The 26,793-nt window shown below is 34.4% G+C and overlaps 2 protein-coding genes across 3 annotated transcripts; both read right to left on the bottom strand.

Annotated features, from left to right (window-relative positions):
* Positions 1–4,470: 4,470 nt before the first annotated feature.
* Positions 4,471–5,267, bottom strand: LOC123213331 (peptidyl-prolyl cis-trans isomerase). The gene has a single exon (XM_044632743.1). The coding sequence runs from the start codon at positions 5,186–5,188 to the stop codon at positions 4,670–4,672; it is 519 nt and encodes a 172-aa protein (XP_044488678.1). The 5' UTR covers positions 5,189–5,267; the 3' UTR covers positions 4,471–4,669.
* Positions 5,268–7,207: 1,940 nt separating this feature from the next.
* LOC123213330 lies at positions 7,208–26,325 on the bottom strand. Of its 2 annotated transcripts, none has more exons than XM_044632741.1 (32): positions 26,138–26,325; positions 25,880–26,053; positions 25,597–25,692; positions 25,412–25,481; positions 25,042–25,175; positions 24,111–24,251; positions 23,863–24,020; positions 23,324–23,504; positions 23,146–23,244; positions 22,916–22,993; positions 22,772–22,831; positions 22,496–22,653; positions 21,132–21,333; positions 20,769–20,888; positions 20,302–20,387; positions 20,088–20,192; positions 19,755–19,853; positions 17,429–17,514; positions 17,030–17,178; positions 14,011–14,154; positions 13,807–13,914; positions 13,314–13,424; positions 13,084–13,188; positions 12,892–12,996; positions 12,580–12,758; positions 11,953–12,424; positions 11,606–11,713; positions 11,385–11,443; positions 10,328–10,712; positions 8,524–10,047; positions 8,138–8,345; positions 7,208–8,059 (listed from the first exon to the last, which is right to left on the bottom strand). In XM_044632741.1, the coding sequence occupies exons 1-32, from the start codon at positions 26,243–26,245 to the stop codon at positions 7,977–7,979; spliced, it is 5,895 nt and encodes a 1,964-aa protein (XP_044488676.1). In that variant the 5' UTR covers positions 26,246–26,325; the 3' UTR covers positions 7,208–7,976. The 2 variants fall into 2 exon arrangements, with proteins under 2 accessions (XP_044488676.1, XP_044488677.1); XM_044632742.1 differs by having other exon boundaries at positions 23,336–23,504.
* Positions 26,326–26,793: the final 468 nt, after the last annotated feature.

Genomic DNA, 26,793 nt, shown 5'->3' with positions numbered 1-26,793 from the left:
AGAGTGATTATGGCCAGTTTTGTGTAACGGGCGTAAAGTTGGTTGATTACAAGTTATCGGGCAAGCAAGGTAAAATGAAATTGAATTTGAAAGAAGTTTCCCTGGTGTAGCATTGAATTTGAAGCAAGCAAATGGCATGGTTAAGGAAGTTTCCCTCCTAAACTTGTCCTTCACACCAACATTCTTCTTTTAACAGATGTAGATTTCATCATCTTTTAGTTCGAGTCTCAAAGCTTTTAGTTGAATTTATTTTGTAAGATTTACAAAAGAATCGGTCAGCAGCATCACCTACATTACAAGATGTACAAGTAGTGATGTAATGTGGGCGACGCAACATCTTTTAACCAGCCTATCAGAGGAGCATTGTGATTGGATTTCCATGGAGCTGAGCAAGCCCAAGAAGTTCATTGGGCTCTATAGAGGCTATACAGGCCGAATCAACTCACAAGCCCAATGCCCTCTTGTGCAATTCCCCTAATTAGTAAATACTGTAACAGACAAAAAAAAAATGATACAGATATAATACAGTAAATAATAAAAAATATATTTATAAAAAATAATCATTAAATTTAGATACTAAAAAATTTTAAACGAGTTTAATATGACACATCGTTAGTAATACATTTCTAAAAAAATGATAATACCAAATATAATTTTAACATTTTTCATAAATATTATGATTAATAATTCAAATTTAAAGTATTTAATTGATTATTAAACCTAATATAACATAATATATAATAAAAATTCAATCATTATAAAAAATTATTGAGAGAAATTAGAGATTTGAATGACAAAAAATTGAGTATTTTTAATTTTATATAATTACAACATTATAATAATTAATTAAAAATTTAAGAGATATTTTTGTACTTTAAAAAATTCACAAAAAAAATGTAAAAAATAAAAAAAGTATACGTTTAATACGGAAGAAAATATTTTATTTTTTGCAATCTTTATTTCTATTTAACGTAAATCTTAAAAAAATATTTTATTTCTATCCAAACCAAAAATTAAGTATCAAATTTAATCTACTTTTTTAAGTTACGTGTAAAGCACCCAAAACATTTCTAAGAGACGCGCTTTCAGTTGGTAACCACACAAAGTAGAACCACATATTCTCATCTAATACACCACTATTACTATTATTATTATTATTTTTTTTTTTAATAATACTTAGAGGTCCCGAGTTAACGGAATTTTATTTTATTTTATTTTTATTAAATGCTCTAAGTTTTTTTTATTTTCTTATTAAAGAGATAATTTTTTTAATTTTTATATTAAATGAATCAAATTTTATTATAAATATCGAAGAATTGTTTGGTTTGAAATGACATTGAATATAATGCTACAGTATTTTTAATTAAAATACTGACAAAGACATTTTATATGATAATATTGAGTTAGGTACCAACCGAACCTAATTTAAACATCTCTTGAAGAAAAGATAGTTCAATTCAAATTTGTCGAGTAAATATTAAAAGCGGTTCGAGTTTCACTTGAATTTATAACTTAAATTCATGATTTAAATATGTTATTCAAATTCATATTTTATTAACAAAATAATATTGTTTAATGATTATTTAATATAATTCAAATCGAATCATGAATCAAGTCATCTATCTAGGTTATCAGTTGAACTTTCTATAACTCGGTTTTAAAACGAGTTGAATCTCTTAATTCGAATTCGATTCATATTTAAAGTAAATAAATTCAAATTGAATTAAATCAAGTCAAACCGATTTTTAAGTCCGAATTAACTCTGTTTAGATCCAACCCTAATTGACATTGACAATTAGAACTCATAAAGACTTCAAATTATACTAATTTTCTAAATTTATCTTCAGAAGATCATAAAAACACAATCAAAATAAATAAAACCAACTCAAAATAAATTAAATACAACCAGAATTAATTTATTGTATTGTCTTTTATAAAAGGAATTTTTAAGTTGAATGTTTGGAATTTCTTTATTATTTGTGTTTTTCCAAAATCTTCAATTGTAAAAAATATTTTTTTATTTCAATAAAACATAATTCTGATTAAAAAAATTTAAATTAACTAGACAGTGAAATACACTTTAAAATTAAAAAATAAATTCACATTATTTGTGATGTTAGAGGTTAATAAAATACAAATGATTTAACATGATCTCTCATGTGAAAAATTTAAACTGATTAATTTATGATCGAATAATAAAATATTATAAAAAATAAAATTTTAATCTATCTGATATAATAATTATAAATTTGATCACTATATTTTAAATTTATTTATTTAATGAGATCAGGCACGATCTCGGTCATAAAAAAAGTACCGATGATTCTTAAAAAAGAAAAAAAAAAATTGGTTGTTGGGGATGTTATCTCTTTGTTAAAATACAACTATAAGTCAAGAAAAGCTGAGATTCGTTGAGAAAACGGACCACCCTCCAATTGGATTAAACAAATCCAAAAATAAAAAGTCATAAAAACTGATTAACAAAAGGCCAAATCGTTTACCATTTTCCCACCCAAACTTTAATGAAATCACATTTCACCCTCTAAAGATGAAAAGTCCTACTTTATCATCTGTCCGTAAATGTAGTTTATGATAAATTCATTTTCTCATCAGTTTGTCAATTTTGTTTATAAAAGGTTCATTTTCTCATCGGTTTGTTAACTTCGTTAGGATAACAAGCTATTCAATTTCACTGTAAGTGACAAGTTCGCTCTTTTAATAAAATTACAAAATTACCCTTGAGATTTAATACAAATATATATTACAAGCCTTTTTTTTTTTAATTTGCTAAAAGTACAAAATACCCTCACAAATTTTGAATATTAATTATAATTATACAATTTTGTTATTTTGTTATTTTTATTAATTTTCCTTTATTTTCCCCTTTCTTTATATCTTCTTCTCAACCGTTATCATTTTTTTATATTTTGACTTTACTGTAAACTATCCTTCTAAGATTTATTATAGAAATTAATTATTATTTTTTAAACTAAAATTACAAAAATACTTTAACTAATTGTAAATATTAATTATAATTAAATGATTTTATTATTTGTTTATTTTTTCTTCTTTTTATCAACTATCACTATTCTATAACCACCATCAACACATTCTTGCTAGCACCGGCAAAATAAGAAATTAAAAATCTTTAATTAGATTCATTAACAATGAGTCCTCTTCAATTACCTTATTTTCCTATCCTACAGTAACCCTGTTAATTTATATAAGTTAAAAAAAAAAAACAAAAGGCCAAAGTACTAGAAGAATTTGTGATTCTTAAGGGAAAATAATGATAGCTTTACTTCCTTTTTTTTTTTTTCTTGAACTAGCTATAAATATATAGAATCACCTTTGTCTATTTTTGGGCTTCTTCAATTAAAATTCCAAGAAATATGTTAATTCTTTGTTTGGGTTGAAGCTTTTGAAATTGGGTTTTGATTACTCTTTACAAACTTTTATCGCTAATTCCCAGAAAAATAATTTGTTTGTTATAGAAAAAGAGTACAGCAAAAGAGAGAGAAAAAAAAAAAAATGCAAAGGAAGAAGACAGTGGTTTGATCTGTTGCTGATCTTTGTCACTATCACAAAAAAGGTCTGATTTTTTTTCCAAAATGTTAAAAACATTACATTCCACCACCAAAATGACTCACTAGTAAAACCAATTTTATACATGCTGATGATTTTCTCTCAATGGTTTACTAAAAAAATGCATCAAATCTGCCCATTTTAGTATTTAAATAAAATCAATTCAACTGTTATTATATATGAGTAATACTATACATACTCATTTTAGATACATAAATATATACATATTTATATATGTCATTACATGATTAAATGTTGTTTTAATTTTAATTCAGAATCATCCAACATACGATGACACATAAATATATACATATTTATATTCATAAAATAGGTATATATAATTTTATTGATTACGTATTTAACATAAGATTCCTTTTACATAATAATGTGATAAATAAAGTTCCATTCCAATAAATAGATAAGAGATTTTTAATTAGATTTTCAAAGGAAAAAAAAAGGGGAAAAATTTTTAATTAGATATCTAGAAAAACAAAGAGAAAATAGAAAATAGAATTTTAAACAATTGAAGTAAAATTACAATTACAGTCTTTATAAATAATAAATATCAGGACATGTTAGAATTTTAAGGCATGAAAAAAGGTGTTTGTCTACCGGAGGCAGAGCTTTCATTTCATGAAAGATTGGGTGGGAAATAGTCAGTTGGCCTTATCTATATCTCGTAATATTCTGAAAATATTCCAAGCTAACGGGCCTACAACCCGGGCCCACAAAAGTCTCCATTACAAAACTCATATTGACCAAGTCGAGGGATGGTTTATTTTCGTTTTCCTTTTCTTGCTAGATCTATCATCCAAACCAAACCGGTTCTGTGTTAACAAAGGCAGGCAAATAAGAATTAAAATTAGCGCATAATTAAGATGATAATAATCATAATCAAACCCTTTTTCTTATTTAAAAGGCACGACAAGACAAAGAGATCGCTCGATTGAACCATCGAAGACGACTCAACACGAAAAACAACCCACAAAGACACAGAAATTAACAGACACCACATCTTAGATAACATAGCCGTCCGTCATGATCCACTATAATCATGATCATGATCATCTACGATATTTTTAATTTAAGACAATTGACCGCAGTCAGCAACCACCACGGGCTTAGAGGTCCTGCCGGAGCTGGACCCCACTTTCTCTATGGCCTTCACGACGTCCATTCCCTCAACAATATGACCGAACACCACATGCTTCCCGTCGAGCCACTCGGTCTTAGCGGTACAGATAAAGAACTGAGACCCGTTGGTTCCGGGTCCAGCATTGGCCATGGAGAGGATACCGGGTCCAGTGTGCTTCTTGACGAAATTCTCGTCGGCGAACTTGGCGCCGTAGATTGATTCTCCTCCGGTGCCGTTTCCGGCGGTGAAGTCGCCTCCCTGGCACATGAACCCAGGGATCACACGGTGGAAGCTTGATCCTTTGTAGTGGAGTGGCTTTCCGGAGCGACCGACTCCTTTCTCGCCAGTGCAGAGAGCTCGGAAGTTCTCGGCGGTACGGGGAGTGGTGTCCTGAAAGAGCTCCATCACGATCCTCCCGGCCGGCTGACCGCCGATGGTCATGTCGAAGAACACCTTAGGATTCGCCATTTCTGAATTAATAACTGAATTCAACAAAGAGTGACTAGATTTGTGTAGTGTTTTTTGGATGTGGAGATTTGTTAGGGTTTAGTGGGGCCTTATATAGGGGAAGTAGCAAGTGGGGGAGGATGACAGAAAAAATCTGGGCCGTCGAGGAAGGACACGTGGAGGGAGATTGAAATGGGTTGACGTAACCATGATTAGGTTAAAGGTCTGACCAGGGTTAAGCGAGGGATCCGAGGCTGGGTCAGTAGGACAGCGTGTGTGGGACTGGGGGCATTTGGTTTTGTCAAAATATCTTTGTACACGTACGTTATAATACTTACGGATTTTTTTATTTCAACAAATTTTATAATCTTATTTTTTAAATGTGATCCCATTTGGGGTGTTTACATATTTAAAAAAAATAAAACGGAAATTGTATTAAATAAAGCATTATATAAATAGGTAAAGGTAAATAAAAGGATACATACCCCAAAGAGACCAAAGGCCCCACAAGAGAGATTTAGAAACAACTTAAGTTTGACTTACCTAATAGTTGATCAACACGAAAGAGCTATAATTAAACAAAGTCTATAAAAACTATTATCTTCATTTGAAATCTTATCAAAGTTTTTACCATAATAACGTTTAAAAGAAGAATCAAACTTAACATATATCTATTGTACTTAACATAAAAGGGGCATATAAACCTATTCAACTAGCACGTTTTATACAAAAACTTTCCCGATAAAGAAAGAACAAAACACAACTAAGAAGTAATTTTTATAGTAGTTTTATCTCGCCGCTTTATGCGTATTATCAATATAAATAATGTTATATATATTTTTTAATATATAATTTAAATATATAGATAATATATTATCATATAATTAAATATTATTTTATCTTTAATTTAAAATAATTCAATTATATAATAATATATTATTTATATATTTAAATCATATAATAACAATATATATCCATAATCTTATTGTATTAATAGTTTTGATTTAAAAAAGATAAAATTTTCAATTGTCATTTTAATTTCATTGGGCAAGTTTATGAGTTAGATCAAATAGTACTGATTTTACAATTACAGATCTTTCATGTTAATTATAATTTCAAAATGGCCAAAACACTTATTTCTATCCAAGGTTACGTGTAATCTCAAATTCACCCTTCAACTTTCAAATGCTCAAAATTTTATCTAATTAAAATTAAGAATAAAATCGTTATTTAATAAAAATTAAAATTTATCACATTTTTCCTTCTTAGTTTGAAAATCTAATAATTTTCTCTTATCTAAAATTTGAAAAATGATCATTTTCCTACTAAAATTTTGAAATTATTATCGAAAATGACAAAATTCATCGTCTTCAGTCATGTTTGCTCTCCCTCTTAGCTTAGTTTTCCCTGTCGATCAAACCCTCCTGACAAAAACAATTTCATCTTTGTTCAAGAAGAAGATGCTCTAAGATGAAGATGAGGATCTTCATCTCTGACGAAGACAAAAGGGGTTACAACTAAAGGAGAAATGATGGTTGACCGAGAGAAAATGAGGAAAGACTGATTGATGACCAGGAAGGAATGAATCACCAAAGAAAAGAAAAAAAAAACCTTAAAGGAGAAATACCCACTTTTCAAATTTTAGATTAAAAAAATTATTAAATTTTCAAACTAAATAAAAAAATATAATAAAATTTTAATTTTTTAAATATTTTATTAAATAATAATTGTCTTTACTTTTAACTGAGAATTTTAATAAAATTTAACTCATAAATGAAAATTTAAGTTTTTAACACTTAGAAGGTGTTAATTGGTTACACCTAACCTTGGGTGGGAACAAATATTTTGGCCTCCCATAATTTCCACCACAAAAGAGGGTATTACTATGGATGGTATAATGCAGTGAATCTAAAATAAGTAATTTCATACTTTTATGATCCAGTCTCATTATTTTAAAATATTTAGTACCATACCTTATTTTAAAAAGTAGAGAAAAACACAAACTGCTTTACAGCTTATAATATTGTTCCACGATGGTCATTTACTAGACTTTTATTTTATTTTTTTTATATATTAAAATGATGAGTTCTGATAACATATCACAGTCCATGCTTAATTAAAGTTCATATAGGATCTAACGTATTTTTTAAATGCAATACAATATAGTCATATAGAGAGGTATCAGATGCAAAGCCTTCTTTAAGACTTTTGCCTGTTTTCATGAAAAAAGTAGTCCTCATCATCGGACGTGCAGAAACCGACATATGCTTTCCCCTTCACCTAGTTTATTTTTTCTTCTCATCATGATAATGGAATCAAACTAAAGCTGAGATTAACAGCTTTTTGTATTGAAATTTGATAAACAAGAATCATGTCTCTTCTAGGGACAGAACAGTGGTGTCATGTCATTATGTTTGAAGATAAATGTATAAACCCATGTGGAATCACTGTCGTGTTGGAAACATGTCAAGCTATGTGTGATAAGGACCTTGGCCCACTAAATGTGCTAAAAACATCAGCTTCTTTTGAGAAAAAGAAACCAAATCATATCCCAATGAGTGATGGCAATTATGCAACACAGAAGGGATTGAAACTATTACTCCCTTTGGCATATCTTTTTAAAACAAAGAAAGAAAAAGAAAATGACAAGACAAAACGCCTTAATTATATATAATATTAGCATGCGCAAGCAACTTTTCAACAAAATTTTATCCCTTTTGTTTTTCACATTTTCCGTGTAATCATAACATCTATAAAATTATTTCAACTCTTTTATATAATGTGAGAGTGTACCTGTGCTCTCACGAGTTTACAGCAATCCAGGGTAGACAATTGATATTATCTGCTTCAACGACTTCATTGATGTGTTAAGGAAAGCATGCCCTTCCGTCGCTACAATTAACCAACAAAACGATTGTGTTATTATATTCGAACATGGATTGATACTCAGTAAAACTAAAAGATTATTACCTTGTATCAATAATTTGACTGACTTTGAGAAGTCCTCCACGCGTCCTAAGACTGGCCTTATCCCACAAATCTGTAGAACACAGAGTTCCAAGTTCAAGGCCATTTCCATTATTTGAAGCAGTAAAAGACAGATGTGATGAATTTCAGGATGAATCTGCTTCAATTTGTTTGCCTCACAAATTTCAGTGACAATAGCAACTGACTGATCCTGCATTTGAAGAATTAATCAAGTTAAGGCACTGAAACTTTTTGTAATTCATTTATTATTCAAGATTTGGAAGTCAGTATGATTTTACACCACTAAGCGCAAGCAACCGAAACGCAAACAGACTCAACACAACTTGATTGCATCAATGCCAGTGAAAGAACATATGTTACCAGCATACCTGTAAGCCATGCAAAATTTCAGGCATCGGAAGCTCGGGAAAGTGAGCAAGATCAACAAAACCCACCTCCTCTGCCCTTTTAGCAGCTCCCTCAGCTTGTAAACAAAGAAATTTCAAAACAAGAAATGCAATTCTATAAATCTGAATAGAGACAGCATCTGAGAAGTATGTTTGAGATACAGGATCACCGCTTTCAGCTGCTTGATCCCTGATGACCAAAGCAGTTGTGGTTGGCATTGTAGTGGACTTAGTCTTTGAAACAGAACCAAGAGGTGTAAGAGCAAACCATCCATTTTTGCAGCTGATAACTGATGGTTTCTTGCACCAATCTAACTCTTCTTTAAGAACAGGAGGGCATAAGAAGGGAACAGTCCTCCCAGAAGATTCTCCAAGACGATTAGTTCCTCGGCTAATAAAGGCTAAAAGATGGATACTTGTCTCCCTTAGTTGTGAATCCATTTCTTTCATGGCCTTAACCCATGAACTCCAATGTTTAGCGAGCACACACATCAGCATGAGAGTATTCTCTGTTTCTTTAAGAGATCTCAGAGAAGTTCGTGTCCTTTGTGCATGAGGTCGTTTCTTGTCATGATAGAATGAGGGAAACTCTGGAGCATTGAGATAATAAGAAATCAAATCTGCTTTCTCTTGAAAGAAGTAAGGTATCACATTGTCCACTATATCTACGGAAAAACTCTCTCCTAAAGAATGAACTATAGCTGCAACCACAGCCAAGCCAAGTCCCCAAATACATTGAAGCTTTTCAGCTTTGTCTGTTTCATCTAGAAAACTCTTATCGTGCTTAACCACAGAGGCAGGCCTATCCAGTAGATCAGCAAACAAAACTCTTAGAGATGAGAAAAATCCAGCATTAAGAAGCATCTCAGCACCTCCTCTGATCTGTGCCAATGTTAAAAACAATTTCAACGTTACAGGAATGCAGGCAAAAGATGATTTGTCCTGAAGCATCTGAATAACAAGCTGCAATTGGAGATGTTGCTGTATGATGGGGAACCAAGTGCTTGGTGCTAGAAAACTTCTAAGTATTAAATCCACCGTGGTCAGGGAGAGGGTACAGTGCTCAGCACTAGTGATGCAATGACAGAGAATCGGCAATAACCCCAAAGTCACATTAGAGACCTCAGCAACATCTTCAATAGATTCCTTTTCTTTCACTGCATCTAAACATAAATTATGGCAAGTAACTTCCAGTGACGAAAGAAGAATCATCGTTATTTTTACCCCAGTAACTGTTGTCTTCAAGTCACACAGCACTTTAAGGCCAGAACTGCAGGTTTTCAAAACAAGAACACAAACAGATGAAGGCAGGCTTTTCCCTACAGACCTAACAAGATGAAGAAGTAATTCAGCTTGTGCTGCAAGGAAATCAAGGATATTTTCGGGAGTATCCAAAGTCGGAGCTAACAGTTCTAAGGTGGACTGGAAACTTTGGCATGTGGGCTCAATGCACGAAATTAGTTGATCAGGGATCTTCCCGCCAATTGCAGTTCCTTTCTCCAATGACTGTACCAGTAGGCAAACATAAATTAATCATATATGATGAAACAAATGAAAGAGATGGCAGCTGCAGATATAAAAGTATACAATAAAAAGTTCATTTACAAGATAGTCAATAGTGCTTTCAGTGCTGCAAGGAAAACTAAACTCTCACATTATGAAATTATAGTTAACCTTGACTTTCGAAAGAGGGTATAAAAAGAAATATACAATGAAAAGTTCACAGAAAAAAAATAGTTCTCATCTCTAAACTATGCCAGAAACATTCAGAATTTAGGGTACTCACATTATCTTCGTATACAATCAAGACAGTTACTAATGCTCTCAATGCGAAGTGCTTTGAAGTTGCAAGCAAAAGCATCATATTTGCATGTTGCATGCGATGCAACATTGTGCCAGCAATTACTTTAGAGTATTTCCACTCTGAATAATCCCATATATCAAAACCCAAATCTGCTCTTATGAAGTCAAGATCGAACATATACACATCTTTGGCAGCTGCAAATAGGTCACCATCATGCTTATGCCCATATGATTGCCAGAAGTTAGATTCAATCAGATACTGGGAAAGTTCTCTGAACGGTCCTGGACTTGTTTTACGGCCTTCAAGCTCTCCTTGCAAATGACAGTAAAGATCACTGAGTATCAAAGTCTTTAATTCTTTTCCTTCACTGAAGAAATTAAAACCGTAAAAAAAAAAAAAAAAAAATTAATTGAAATTAATTTGGTAGAAAATATCAAAGCAGTGGTCAACTTAAGTGCAAAAGAACGAGGACAAATATAAATGGAAACATTTAGTGGCCTTGGTTATCAGAGACAAAAGAAAGCAGAATAACAAAAGTTCGTGAACATTGTGTAGGACAATTAATCACTAAGTGCCTGGAATTGCAGTGTCAACATTGATTATGCATTACGCATGGCTATAGCAACTCTTGTGAATAGAAGAGGGAAAATAGATACAGAAGCAGAAAGACAAAACTGTGCAGACTTGCATACGAATACATCTATACTCTGGCTACAAGAAAATATGGGTAATAAAATTTGGCCTCTTAGTAGTGCCATGAATAAGAGCAGAAAATAGAATACAAATGATATCTCTAACGAAAGAAAAGGAATGTTCACAAGGTCCTTGTTATATTTTCTTTTCTCAAGTTTGCCCTCCCTGCCTCCATAATTTGGTAAGATTAAGCATAAAACAGGTGAATTGATGCATTTATATTGCAAGTGCTACGCGACATAGTCCAGTTTACAATTTTCATAGCAGCAACTAACATGCCTAAGTAGAAATTGACACCCTATTTGGCAGTTAAACATTTAAATTAAAAGTGTTATGTCAACTTCACCTGTAACGGTGCTGGGAGTATTGCACCAGCAATTGAGTAAAAGCACTATGACTTGTCAGCTGTCAACAAAAAAATACAGTAATGTATGATGTGAACAGAAGAACAAATAATTGAGGACAAAGTGGATGGACATGGAATTATGAAGTTCCAAGAAATTGCCACAAAGAATGATCACTTTGTTTGAAAATGTTTAACCTCCCATACTAGAGACAGTGTGATACCTTTTTAGACATAATGATGAACTTCTCAAGTAATGAAATAGACAAACTTCCGGCATCACCAGTTGCTAATTTTTCTATCATAAGCACAGTGAGTAAACTCACAGCAACCTGCAAAGGAGCCAATGAATTGTGAATATATTACAATTTCATATATAAAAGGTATAACATCACATCAAAGGAAGATGTGATTGAACTGACATAAATTACATTGTTCAAGTATGTAACATTCAGGTACAAAGAATTCTTATGGAAAATTTCTTATTCAGTTACAACATTCTGAAACTAAATGAAAATAACTGCTTGAAGACATAGCTTCGCTGAAAAAGGAAAACTATTTGGACAGTCACCTTTGCATGAAAAAGTATCTCATTATCATATGCACAAGAAGTATAAGACTTTATCAAGCTACCCAAAACAGAGCTCTGACACCAACTTGACAAGATATCCTTAAGATCACTATCATTCACAGATTTAGACAGTTCAGCACTTGCTGCACTTTCTAACCTCCCGTTTGTTTCAGTAGCTTGTTTTACAAGTGACTCAACATGTAACAGCTTTTTCTTCAGGAACAAATCATGTGCCATTATTTCCAAAATAATAGATTGGCATTGATATTTATATGCCAAACTCAAAGCGTCCTTTTCTGTCATTTTATCAAGTTTAGGAGATTGCGATTCAGCGATTGGAGAAAATGCGTTGGCCAGTTGTTTCCAGAACTTTCCAGAACCTTTTAACCACTCCAAAATGTTTGTGTACTGACCAACCCCTTGCCATAACGCCTTCAGGAAGTTAAGAACATTCAGCAATTTGCAAGGATTACTGGAGATAAAGAGAATTTGAAACAAATTACTGCTTAATGTCATAGATTTGTGATAATATAAAGCACACCAATGTACAAGCTGCAAAATCTAACAGTTTCTGTCAACAGTAGGACTGACATAACAATCCAGCCTAAAAGCCCTTCCAGACCATACCTATTGATAAGATCATCAGATCTTTCAACAAATTGCAGAAGTGCATCAACCAGACTTGACTTTTTGGACCCTAAAAGCCCCGAGGATGCTTCATTTGCTGGATGCTTCACACTGTTGCCATTACTTGGTTGGACATCAGCATTATCTTTTGTACAAAATAAAGCAATAAGTAAAGCAGGCTGCAACAAAAAGGAACAAAGAAAACAAAACCACCAATAAGGAAACAATTTCGTGAGAAAATAAACTTTGAGCATATGAGCAGTAACAAAGGCAATTTCCAAAAGCATAAGAACAAAATATACAGTAACAAACCTGATATTGTGCTGCAGCAGTGAGCAGATATACCGAAGCAACAAATAGATCTTCATTTTCTACAGACTGTAGCATGCACTCAGCAGAATGCCTTAAACCTGCAATCTAAAGCCAAGAAATCATTCAAATTGCAGAACAAAAACAGCTAAGTCACTTAAATTAGAAGCTGACCCAAGCCAAGCAATGCTAAACCTGCTTGTCATCTAAACCAAAGCATGCATTGGCAGACAAATTTGGTTGGGAAAGATCTATAGTCATCAACATGGAAAGTAGTCTGGCAGCGCCAATCTGTATAGCCTGCATAGACAATTCAAAAATCATTTTGGAAGATACTGATCAACGAAGTGCCCAAATACAATCAACAAAGAGACAAAAGTTCAAGCATCATAATTTCAAATTTGCGTGTGGAAATAAGTCCATACAGGATTGCGAAAATATGACATCAAGGATGCAACAGCTGCGACAACAGTAACTGGTGAGGTTGTAGATGACAGCAAAGCTTGGTGAAAGATGGGAAGGCTGGAAGGAATTTCCTGCAAAAAAGAACAGATTTAACTTTTAGGGATGCTATTTGGTGGGGAGGGAAGGGGGTGCAGAATGGTTAGAGATATATATGTATAGAGTCAGTATAAAAATAGTCAAAGCAATTAGTGTGTGACTGGATTTGGTGATCTCAGATGAAGATAATTGAATGAATAAAATATGAAGGCTGTGCGATCCTAATGTGGTTTACTTTGCAGCAAATTAAAAGGTTCCTAGCTTAACAAAATTCGCTGAATAAGGTGACAATCATAAGAACTTGGAAGATACACGGAACAGTTAATCAGTTAACTAATATGATCATATATTACCTCGGAATTTTTTCCTATATAGCATGCATATCATATTGCAAATCTCATCAATTCTAACGCTCACCTTTGAGAACTTTGAGAGCATGATATACAAAACATTCAAAACAGAAACTATAGCAAGTTGTAATCCTTCAATTTCCATCAGTTCTAAGGTGCGGATGACATATAGTTTCTGTTGGTAAATGCACTTGTATTAGTAAGGAAAGCAGCACTGACTCATGGCTGCAAAGAAAATAAATGAGAAATGAATATGCACAACATGACTGACCTCCAAGGCTTCTGAAGTTGTACAAATAATTCGAAATAGTGTACCGTGGATAGAAGAGTCAGAAAGTAGCATACTCCAGAATATCTCACCCCATTTTCCAGAGCATGGAGTTGACAAGATGCATGTTTTCAACACTTCAAGAACCTAAAACAGTTCACATGAGAAAATTTTGATTATTGTAACATTTATCACATAAAAAAACCCGGTTTTGTAAATTCACATTTCAAAACACATTTTCCATGTCTAAAATCCTAATTTAGTCATCTGCACAGAACCAAAATGACAAAGAAGCATAATAGGTTGTGCTTAGGCAAGACAAAATGCAGGAATTTGAAACAAGACCATTTTTCATAAAAGCAAATCTGTTAAAAATACCATAAAGATGACCATAAATAATAATTGCATTGATGAGAAAAATAAGGTTCCGGACTTTTCTACTAGATTTTCTTTATTTTTTTTAGTAAGGCATTGTCATAGTGCCTTGATCTTATATATTTTAGCTTTCCTGAAATTGCCAGGAACGCTGTTTCAGAGAGTTTTCACATGTTATCTTTTTTTCCTGTAACTTGTTAAATAAAGCTTACCCAAAGTTTATGATGAATATCTATAATGGTAAATTGTTCACTAACCAACACAAATCCTACCATAGGGGTAAGACCTTAACTTTCAACAATTTTTGCGTAAAGGGGTATGTCTCAGAGGCTTGAATTTCACCATTGCATCAAAAATTCAACAGTCAAATACTGTAACAGAATAAGAAGGAAAGGCAATAGATAAGGGAGAAGGGAAATTTAAATTAGAAAGTTAGAACTGGGATTAGATTAGGGAAGGATAGATAAGGCAACAGGGAAATTTAAACAAATTTAAATTAGAAAGTTAGGATTGAGATTAGATGAAGGAAATAACTATTTAAGTACATTAGTGAGTAGGGGAAGAATTCATTGAGCTTTTGGTTTATCGGTTTATGTTACGTACGCAGAGGAGCTCTGTAGTTCAGAAAACCAGGGGTGGCACCTGAAACATTGTAATCATTGGCTGAAATTTCTATTTCATTCAATAAAATTATCTTTCCTTTTTGACTTCTGTGTAGTTATGTAACACCCCAGGTCCAATAGCCTGGCCCACTGTCAAGATATTGTCCACTTTAGACACACAGTCCATCATGGTTTTGCTATTGGGCTTTGCAACCCAAAACGCGTCTTAACAGTTAAGGAGCTCACAGGCTATTTAACCAATTCAATTCTCCCACCACTAACCAATGTGGGATCCAAAGTTAGAGCACACATAGACCCAGCATTTCTCCCGTGCTTTGTCGATGTGGGATTCGCCTAAGGGTATCACATACACCCCCCCTTACGGGACTCAGCGTCCTCGCTGAGGTTTGCCCTACCATCGTTCAAGAGGACACGCGGAGTTGCTCTGATACCATTTGTAACACCCCAGGTCCAATAGCCCGGCCCACTGTCAAGATATTGTCCACTTTGGACACACAGTCCATCATGGTTTTGCTATTGGGCTTTGTAACCCAAAACGCGTCTTAACAGTTAAGGAGCTCACAGGCTATTTAACCAATCCAATTCTCCCACCACTAACCAATGTGGGATCCATAGACAGAGCACACACAGACCCAGCATCTCTCCCGTGCTTTGTCGATGTGGGATTCGCCTAGGGGTATCACATACACCCCCCCTTACGGGACTCAGCGTCCTCGCTGAGGTTTGCCCCACCATCGTTCAAGAGGACACGCGGAGTTGCTCTGATACCATTTGTAACACCCCAGGTCCAATAGCCCGGCCCACTGTCAAGATATTGTCCACTTTGGACACACAGTCCATCATGGTTTTGCTATTGGGCTTTGTAACCCAAAACGCGTCTTAACAGTTAAGGAGCTCACAGGCTATTTAACCAATCCAATTCTCCCACCACTAACCAATGTGGGATCCATAGACAGAGCACACACAGACCCAGCATCTCTCCCGTACCCCTAGGCGAATCCCACATCGACAAAGCACGGGAGAGATGCTGGGTCTGTGTGTGCTCTGTCTATGGATCCCACATTGGTTAGTGGTGGGAGAATTGGATTGGTTAAATAGCCTGTGAGCTCCTTAACTGTTAAGACGCGTTTTGGGTTGCAAAGCCCAATAGCAAAACCATGATGGACTGTGTGTCCAAAGTGGACAATATCTTGACAGTGGGCCGGGCTATTGGACCTGGGGTGTTACAAATGGTATCAGAGCAACTCCGCGTGTCCTCTTGAACGATGGTGGGGCAAACCTCAGCGAGGACGCTGAGTCCCGTAAGGGGGGGTGTATGTGATACCCCTAGGCGAATCCCACATCGACAAAGCACGGGAGAGATGCTGGGTCTGTGTGTGCTCTGTCTATGGATCCCACATTGGTTAGTGGTGGGAGAATTGGATTGGTTAAATAGCCTGTGAGCTCCTTAACTGTTAAGACGCGTTTTGGGTTACAAAGCCCAATAGCAAAACCATGATGGACTGTGTGTCCAAAGTGGACAATATCTTGACAGTGGGCCGGGCTATTGGACCTGGGGTGTTACAAATGGTATCAGAGCAACTCCGCGTGTCCTCTTGAACGATGGTGGGGCAAACCTCAGCGAGGACGCTGAGTCCCGTAAGGGGGGGTGTATGTAATACCCCTAGACGAATCCTACATCGATAAAGCACGGGAGAGATGATGGGTCTGTGTGTGCTCTGTCTATGGATCCCACATTGGTTAGTGGTGGGAGAATTGGATTGATTAAATAGCCTGTAAGCTCCTTAACTGTTAAGACGCGTTTTGGGTTGCAAAGCCCAAAAGCAAACCCATGATGGACTGTGTGTCCAAAGTGGACAATATCTTAACAGTGGGCCGGGTTATTGGACTTGGGGTGTTACAAGTTAGTTGCAACAATTCCAATATTCAGTCAGTTTATGTTTGAGAGCAGCAACACATGTTTAAGAGTTAAATTAAAACATATATGAGGAGTAACATGCAGCTACTGATAGAATACTACCTACCTTCAATGTTACTTTCCAGCGGACATTCTTCACGTTGTATTTCCAATACTCATGATTCACTAGAATATACTGCAGTGAGAAAACAACTAAAGCCTGGACAAAATCATTCTCCAGACCTGTCTCTACAAGCTGCATGGTAAAGTCCAACACTGCAAGGTCAAAATTTTATCATCAGAATCCTGAGTGCATCACATAGAAATCATAACAAAACTGAATAAAAAAACTTAAATTTATGAAGCATAGCTTCTAGAGAACAAATTGCATAAATTTAACAAACCAGTAGAAAAATACTGATTGCCTATAATAGCAACATGATGATGATATATACAAAAGGAAAGAAACAGAGAAAATATTGCAATCCCAAACCAGTAACTGAAAAGAGGCAATTGTTGGATGTACCTGATATGGTTAAAGGGTAATCGTTATCATTCTGCTCACAATCAATCGAAATCATCTTTGCTAGTTTCCCAGAAAGCAACCACCCACTGCAATGCATTTAATAATCAATTGCAAGCAACTACCAATGCAGCTCATAGATGAACATAAGACAGTATTAATTGCAAGTAAAGTATGAAGGAAAGAGACATAAAAATAGTAAGTTTATCACTAGCCACCTGCATTTGGCCCAAGATTTAGCAATTTAATTCAATTAAACAGGAACTACTGCCAACTACATGGAACTGGCTGCATGAATTCTATTCAAAACAGTTAAATAAAGAATTGAAAATCAACCTAGCCAACGCTAAAAAGTGGCAATAAGACTAAAGATTCAAATTGCATTTCTCCTTCGAAGTACGTGTTAGACTCCTAGCTATAGTTAATAAGATACAATTTCATAAATCCTTAAGATTTCAGGAATCCTTTATAAACAAGATGACATATTTAAACTATGATTTAGGATAAACAAGATTATTTAATGTACTAGGATTTAGGATTGAATAAAGGGAGGGATTTACCTATTTAAACAAGCAATTTTGGTTGCATTGCTTATTATTGGGGTTTTACCAATTGGTATCAGAATTGCAATGGTCAATTTTACGGAGTAGGAGTAATACCGACTTCCTAGCAGTGACCAATGTTCGACCCATTGGCCACATCAACGAACCAAGTCGCACCACCACCATTTGCGCCTCCGTTCCTCCAACACAGTGACGAGTTTAGATTGTTGGTCAAGAAGGTTGAACTTTCAAAATTTAACAGCCAGGATTTGGTGGGGTGGGTATATCAAGCCGAGTAGTACTCTAAGGTACACAATACCAATCCTAAGCATAAAATCAAATTGGCTTCTATAGCAATGGAAGGAATCACAGTTCACCAGTTAAGATGAATGACGGTGAAAATGTCGATAATGAGTTGGGAGACGTAGTCAAAATTAAAGAGGAGGTTTGGTAGATGAAAAGCTAGAAATCCCTATGAGAAAATGGCAGCTCTTCGTCAATTTGCCACCTTCAAAGACAACATTCAACAATTTGAATGTGTTGCTGGAATGATACCAAAGTTACTAGAACAAGCATATTTGGGAAATATCACCAATGAGCTCCAAGAAGAAATCATACTTTGAATTCGCAACCCGAATGATATACAACAACCAATGCATCCTATAAAAAAAATGCAATTTTCTCTCTTCTACCTTATGGACAAGTCAATTGCTTAGGGGAGGCATTGTTACACTCCTAGTCATAGCCAAAGATAAGATTTCAAAAATCGAATCCTTTACAAACAAAACTTCCTATTTAAACTAGAATCTAGGATAAACAAGACTATCTATTAAACTAAGATTTAGGATTGGCTAAGGGAAGAAATTGGCTTATTTAAACAAGCTATTGTTGGCAGGAGAAATCATCAATTATTTTCAGAATATTGTTGATAGAGTAGCTTTACAGTAGATAGAGTACCTTCATTCCAATCTAACCATAGTGTCTAGGTTATTTATTTTATATTATTTTACTTTTGGGTTGTATTTGCTTATTATTCAATAAAAATCTTCTTTTTTTGGCTTATCGCAACTTAGGGTCCTATCAGTTTGCTATTATTAGTTAAGACTTAAATTTAAACAACGAAATTGGGTGGTCAACCATAACATTGGCAACAATAAGCATAATGCAGAGTGTGAAATTTATTTCATGCAAGGCACACTTTAGTATATAAACGTATCATATTGATAAGACAAATAAAAATAGGTATCGAACACCAAGAAAAATACAAATACGAGAATTTATCTGACAACCCATGGAATAAGTCAGACAACTACTAATAAGAAAATGTTGGAATCATTAAATATACACGTATTCTAAGGCTGGATTTTAGCTGAACCGAGCTCAAGTTTGGCTCGACTTAATAATAATAGAGCTCGAGCTCAGGCTCAGGCTCAGGCTCAGGCTCAGGCTCAGGCTCAGGCTCGGGCTCGTTGAGCTCGTTATGCTTGATCTCGAACTCGGCTCGTATCGAATTCGAGTTTTTAATTAATTCGTTATTAAAACGACGTCGTTTTAATACATATTGGTCAAAACGACGTTGTTTTGTATCAAAATTTTTAATTTACAAATTTTGACAAGCAAGCTCGAGCTCGAAAATATTGGCTTGAGCTTGAGCTGGCTCGTTCGAGCCGAGCTCGAACGGGTTCGACTCGAATCCAACCCTAACGTATTCATTTTATATAATTATGCAGTCCCACTATCTCAAACATTGTCTACAACAATTGAAAATTTTCATCCATGAGATTTACCTTGGCAAACCATTATAGTCATTATCGAATATACTCTCCCCTGATGCCACATCAAATATGTTTGCCCTTAAAACAGCTGCAGCAACAGAAGAAGGGGAACTGTACCAAAGATCAAAAGGAAAACACCAAAAAAAAAAACACATTAGGTATAAGGAAGTCAGATTACAAAAATCAGCAATTCAAAAACATTAAATAAGGAAAAGCACCACAACAAACATAGTACAAAACTAAAAAAAAATTACAAGACTCATTCTGGTGAAAACATATCAAGCCAAAAAGCAGACAAGCATTTAAATCAAACAGAAGCACATAACAGGAACATGGATTATTTACCACTTCAACATCTTTGCTAAGATATTGACACCCATGGACATTACTGCAGAGCTACTGGAATTTGGAGACAGATGCTTAATCAAATTGCAAATTATCTCTACAACCCTGCAGCATAAAAAGTGTAAAAGCAATCATTTTTCAGATCAGGACAGAACAAGGACCCAATCATAAAAGATAACTGAACGAACAACAGAGATTCAAATTAATACATTACCACATATTCCTTTGCATCTGCCTATTCGAGCCAGTTTCATGAACATAAAATGAGTTGCCAATATCCATAATTGCGAAGCATAGAGCCTACAAATTTAATTAATTAATTGCAATTTCAGCTAGAATAGAGTGAACTTTATGTTAGTATATGACACATGATTATAGGAAAACTGAAGACCAAATTGCATTAGGCAATAAGAAAAGATAGCCCTAAGTAGGTCAGTCTCATAGCATGACAAATAATGAAACAAACTAAGCTTTACAAAACAATTTGGATGGCTAGAAAAAGTAGAACGTTCAATCAACATCCTCAGAAAAAAATTCTTGAAGGCTAACTGTCTAGCAATAGAACTCCCAATAATATTTGCACCTGAATTTTTAATGTTCACTAAACATAAAAAATACTAATCTATTTCAAATTATATAATATCTATAATCTAACAATTATACCACAAGAGAAAAAATTACCATGTCAGAGGACACCATTTGACTAAGCAAATCAAGAGTAAAAAGAGCTTCCTCACTTCTATCTGGATACAACTCCTGTGCCAAACGAAGGAGCAACACAAGCATAGCAGATTGTGTATACTACGAAAGAAGATGCATCAGTCAGCAAATAAGATTAAAAATAATAAAAAGAAAAAGAACCATAAAATGAAGATTTATAGTTGAAAATATATTGAATGAAGGACTGACAAGAGAAAATAACATTTATATTACCATCAATTTCGGAAACACAATTAATAGTTTTGTTTCCAGAAATATAAATAGACTTGGATGTGAGACAATTAGCAAACAAATATAAAATATTTAGAAATTGTTGACACTTACCTCCCAACGAACAAGAGCAGTATTGCCACCAAATACTTTCAAAACATGTCCTCGAGTTTTACTCGGAATAAGCAAACCTTCAACCCCCGGAATGTGCAATGGTTCATGAGTTTCAACAAGCTGGGAGAAGCCATCTACCAAGGACTCACTAGTAATTTCAAACAAGGTAGATACACCAATGGATTTTTCTAAAAAGTTATACCTGTTGAAAGGAAATTACATGTAAAATACATACTAATAAACTTATCAGATAATCTTCAAATGCTTACCAGGAAAATTGAATTTAAACACACATTCCATGACTTGTAAATTGAACATTACAACATATCAATACATTTATTTACAATGTGGTCTGATAACACCAAAAACCAAAGCTTTTGTTATTACTAATTTCAGTAATTACTTGAAAATTTTTAACAAGCAAGTCCTGATTCCAGAATTTATTGTTCATATGGATTAGCTATATTACTCCCAACCTAGTAAGAGATCAATTTAATTTACTAGTAGCACCATTTTGAGTATCATTCATGACCAAAGCATATGGGGACCAAGTTGTTCAAAAACTTAACAGAGTTACTACATAGAAGCTCCACTGTGATATCCAGTTTGAACCCACATATATGTTTCCCACGAGAAGAAGACCCAAATGAAGGGAATTATCTCAATGACACTTGGCAGCAGGAGATTGGAGCAAGAGGGCAAGTTCACAGGCACAAGGACCACCAGATTTGGGAAGGGGATGTGGCAATTTAGGGGAGGACTTGGCTGTAACAGGACATAAAAGCAGTGAGGAGGAGAAGCGAAACGCAGCCAAAAAATTCAGAAAAGTTGGAGAGGGACTGAAGGAGCGTGTTGGCCTCTTGAATGCCAAGCAACCATAGAATAAGTGTTAGGAATGCTCATGTAATCTGTAATCACTAGAATCTGAATGTAATGTGAGGAGATTGTGAACTGATTCTGGTGTAATATTGACTATTTTATGCAATAATGAAATTCAGAACTCATTTCCAGTAACTTGATATCGTTGAACTGTTTGATTGCTGTGTGTGTTATTGAGCTGATAATTGCGTCGTGGTGAGAGGAGACTGGCAGTGTGAGAAGTGCAGACTGAAATTTGGTGTTGACTGGGGGAGAGATTTTCTGGCAAGGAGACACCCAGGTATGTATCATATCATTCATCTATCTTCAGATTTCAGACAGCTTCTATCAAACCAAAATCACTCAGAAGCAAATTAAACATCAATGTAACCATGAAACAGAAGTAGTTGCTTTACCTTGCCATGAATGAGAGGTTTCATTGGCATAACGTAAGCAAATTACTTAAGCTTATAAGAACAACAAGAAAAACATTAAACTCCACTTACACACATTGTGCAGGCCAACTTCCTTCACATAGAGATGATAAAAAGCGAACAAGTTCCACAGTCCTGAAGGGGAATTCACTTTCCAAGTTGCAAAGAAAACACCGAATAGGACCATCGACAAAACTTTCCCTGTCCCAGAACTGAATACAAAGTGACTCCTGCACATTTGATTACCAAGAGAAACAAAAATTAATTAAATAAAAGATATGGATAATCATTTAAGGAAACCAATGAGTGACTGCACGGATGAATTAGCCAACTGCTATGCATCCAAACCTCTCCACGATAAATTTTGCAGAGAATATCCAGGATCAAATTTAGGGTGCTGTCCTCTGACTGCACAATTGAAATATTGACATCAATATTCAAAGCATCAAATAAATGCATCACAAGGCCCTTCAAAAGTGAAAGTTCAGTTACCTGAAGATTGATCTCATAAGATGCAATAAAAGCAGAAATGAAGGTCCTCAAGACACTTCGATAACCAGCAACTGGTCCCTGCAAAAATATAAAGAAAAAAAATAATTTTATATCCTATTCTCAGACAACATATGAAGTGCTTCAACATGAAAAACACAAACCAGGTAAAACACTTAGAAATAGACAAAGTAACCATACAGATCAGAAATTCTAAAATGAGAATAACTCACATCAGATTCCTCAAACAAGTCACTCTGAAGGATTTCCAGAAAATAATTCAGTGATCCAGCTTCAAATGCTTGACGAACATAGCCAACATGATCTATCTCCTAATTTAATTATAAACAAAAACTCAGTTTCAAAATTGACAAGATGAATAACATAATGGTAGAAAAAACATCATCTCACCAAAATACCCACCAACAATGCATTATGTTCCTCTTTTCCTGGGAGTGATGAAATTAGGCAAAGAAATACTGCCCATGCAAAAATAAGTGGACCTGCTTCTTTCATTTCCAGCACTTCAAAAGTCGCTAATAATGCATCCATCTCTAGCACATCAGTCAAGGAAAAAACCAAAGCACCCTGCCTGAAATGGCAGAACAGGAATATCCTTGAACAATGGAGCAATCATGGAAAAATGAAAAAAAAAAAAAAATAGGAAGATGAAAAACGAGCATTGCTAGAAACAAAAATGACAAATATAAAGGCAATTACCATGGATATACCCCCACCCAAAAAAAAATTCTACCATTCAAACATATCAAATGATGGATAAACTACTATGATAGTTCAGCAGTGAACAAATAACTGGGACTAGGTTTCTATAGCATCCTCTTATAGTCAAAAAGGTCAACCTTCCTATCCAAAAGAGAAGACAGGTTGGTTCAAAAGTCCCTACATTTCCCCAACTATATATATAATGGAACTAACTAGAAGATAATAACCTAAAAGGAGTTTCATCATGGACCATTTGAAGAAGACTTTCCAGGTCCAGGGTTTCCATAAGGATAAGCAGCAGCTGAATTTTAGCATCATAAGCAGAATTTAGTGCTTCAGTTGAAATTGTCAGCTTTCCAATATTACAAGAGCCTGATAAGATTCCCTGTGACAAGAATGTTTTCAAGCAAGGATTAGTATTGGTAATCAAAGTAGAAAAATTTCTAATTCATAGAGCAGGCAGAATACAATATACCTTATAGAGTGAGCACAACTTCTTCCACTTTTCACACTTACAAGTACAAAAAGACTCATAATAAACAAGGAATAGAATGTCCAAAACCAAATTGTCTTCAATAAGTGTCTCCTCGGCCCACAAAGTGAAAAGGTCAATATCCTACAAAACAGTTTCCCAATGCATCTCAAATTCTAACAAACGTAGAGATGATAGCCAGTGAGAATATAAAGCAAATAACCAAGTTTCTAGCATTATGTATATACTATGTAAGGAAATGAAAAAGTCCACAGAGATTAAGAGACACGAGTACTTAAAAGAAAAGATTATCCATTGCAAACTCCAACATTTAAATGAAAAACATACCTAAGAAAATGTTGAAATCCGTTAATCCCAACAGAATAAGCTTATAGGAACGGCACAAGAATTGTATGTACACAATAAACAAGTCATTACACATGTAAGCATAAGCAGACCAGTTACAAGATCCAAAGAAAATCAAGCTTGCTTTATGTTGTTGCTAACAGAAGTAAAGGATTTCAATACAAGGCCTCTTCATCTACCAAACTCAATAACGTGTTGAAATATTGTTAATCGTGCAGGACTTAAACTTATAGAAAAAGCCAACAATGATAATTGAATTCTATTTTCCTAACCTCTGCACAATCATTGAATAAATTAAATTAAAGTTTACACTTTCCTGACTATGCGTAAACATATATTTTTATAAAAAAAATAATGTCTCCATAGTAAGAGAAAAAAATAGGACTTGTCCAAATTCCTAGACAAATAATGAAAATTTTACATGCACCTAACATATTACTTAATTAAGTCATTGGCCATCAAATGAGTTCAATGTGGTTATATCTTAAACTTGATGCACACATTTTATTCCTCTCATATTTTATACAACCATACAGATAAATAGAGGAGGACATGATATCAAACATACCATCTCCTTGGGATGCATAGCAAATAGAAGTCCCTCTAGGACATAAATCAAATTGCTTTCCAATCCATCAGAGATCAACCTTAGTGCCTGCTTCCTGACAACACTCCCTTCTTTTGAGCTAGTTCCAACATGTACTGCACCAATGTTAGTTATATGAGCAGCAAAGAAATTAATTAAAAATAATATTAATTCCGCAACTAAAGCTTCTATAAAAAGAACCAGATTCAGACTCAGACTTGGCCATGAATGTGCAAAGTACAAATAGTACACCCATTTCATGACAGAAAAAACAAGGGGAAGGCATACAAAAAGAACTTAAAAATTATGAAAAGAAAAAACTAAGAATTAGAAGTTCACATCAGGAACTTACACGCATGCATGAGAATCTGCCTTGTACACTTCAACAAGCACTGTCGCTCAACGTAATACTGAAGTAATATCTTCAGAACAACAGAAAATGAATTGAAAAAGAATAATTAAAAAAAAGTGACAAACAGTAAAATAAACGCTTTAAAAGAGATTAAATAATCCAACCATGGAAAGAAAATAACTAACCGCATGAACAGAATCTTGAACAATAGTTTCAAAAGCTAAGTTATGCTGCTCCCGATATCTTTCAACAAGAATGTAGGACTGCACCTCATCTAAATGCTGAACAAATAACAAGTTGACACTTCACAATAATTCAAAAACTTGAAAAATCCCAAACCAAGTTAATTTTACATTACCAAAGAAATCACAACCAATAAATTTAGTTAATTCCTGACTAAAGTCGCATTCAAAGTAGATACAAAACCAAAAACAAAAGTAATATAAAAATAATGAGAGAGAAACTCACTAAAATGGAGCTGGCTTTCAATGCCTCGTCTTTCAGTTCAGGCCTTATAGACAGCTGATGATCACCAGCCTTCACTATTTGCGAATTCAAAGCCTCCTTTGATTTCGCATTAGGTGGCTTGAAACGCGACACTGTTTCGACTAACCAGGAGCGGTTCTCCTCCAACTTCTTAACCTAAGAGAAACGCAAAATTCATTCAACAACAAACATACACTCAGAGAATATGAGGTTTAGAGAGACAGGGAGTGGAGTGCCTACTAGCTTTGGAGAGAGGTCAGAGGAGAGAGAAGCAATTTCCAAGTCAGAAAGTAAGTTAGCGAAGGAATCAAACCAGATTGAAGAATCAATAGTCTTAGAGTTCACCATGGAAGGAGATTCTGTGAGCTAAAACCCTAGAACAAAATCAAATGAGATTTATAATTTGATTTTTTCGCGCTTTTTGAAATTCGGAGAGCTTGGGTTGGGACTTGGGAGTCAGTGCTGTTTGTACTTAAGGGTCGACTGGACCGGTTGTGACTTCGGTCCGGATCGGGTTGAACGGGTCAAGTGTGTTGCCAATTGGGCCGCGTAGGTCTGAAGCCTACTTGTTCAGCGGAAAACAAAAATCGGATCAAATAAAATTTGAGCCTTGGGCAAACTTCAACCAAAAAATAAAAATATCCAAAAAGACTTTTGGGTTTGGATTTAAACAGTAATCATTGGAGTCGATATTAGTTGAACAAATAAATTTAAAATATAATAATTAAATTTATAATTATTATATTAAATAAATTAAAATTTTATAAATATAATAAAGATTTAAGTTTGGATTTTTTTAAAAAAATTTTAATGTATTATTAATTTTATTAATTCATCACATCAATTGAATGTAATATTTTAGTTTGGTGTATTTTTGTTATAATTTGTGGGTGAGT

This window comes from Mangifera indica, chromosome 4, assembly GCF_011075055.1.
Source record: "Mangifera indica cultivar Alphonso chromosome 4, CATAS_Mindica_2.1, whole genome shotgun sequence".
In the NCBI taxonomy this organism is placed as follows: Eukaryota; Viridiplantae; Streptophyta; class Magnoliopsida; order Sapindales; family Anacardiaceae; genus Mangifera; species Mangifera indica.
This window is presented reverse-complemented; position numbering and strand designations above follow the sequence as displayed.

Excerpts from the sequence above, each read along its gene's own strand:
- LOC123213330 (XM_044632741.1), bottom strand. The coding sequence starts at position 26,245 with ATGGTGAACTCTAAGACTATTGATTCTTCAATCTGGTTTGATTCCTTC. Across the intron at positions 12,997-13,083 it reads TTGGTTTAGATGACAAGCAG|ATTGCAGGTTTAAGGCATTC; the intron begins GTTTAGCATTGC and ends TCTTGGCTTTAG. Across the intron at positions 11,444-11,605 it reads TCATCATTATGTCTAAAAAG|CTGACAAGTCATAGTGCTTT; the intron begins GTATCACACTGT and ends TTTTGTTGACAG.
- LOC123213331 (XM_044632743.1), bottom strand. The coding sequence starts at position 5,188 with ATGGCGAATCCTAAGGTGTTCTTCGACATGACCATCGGCGGTCAGCCG.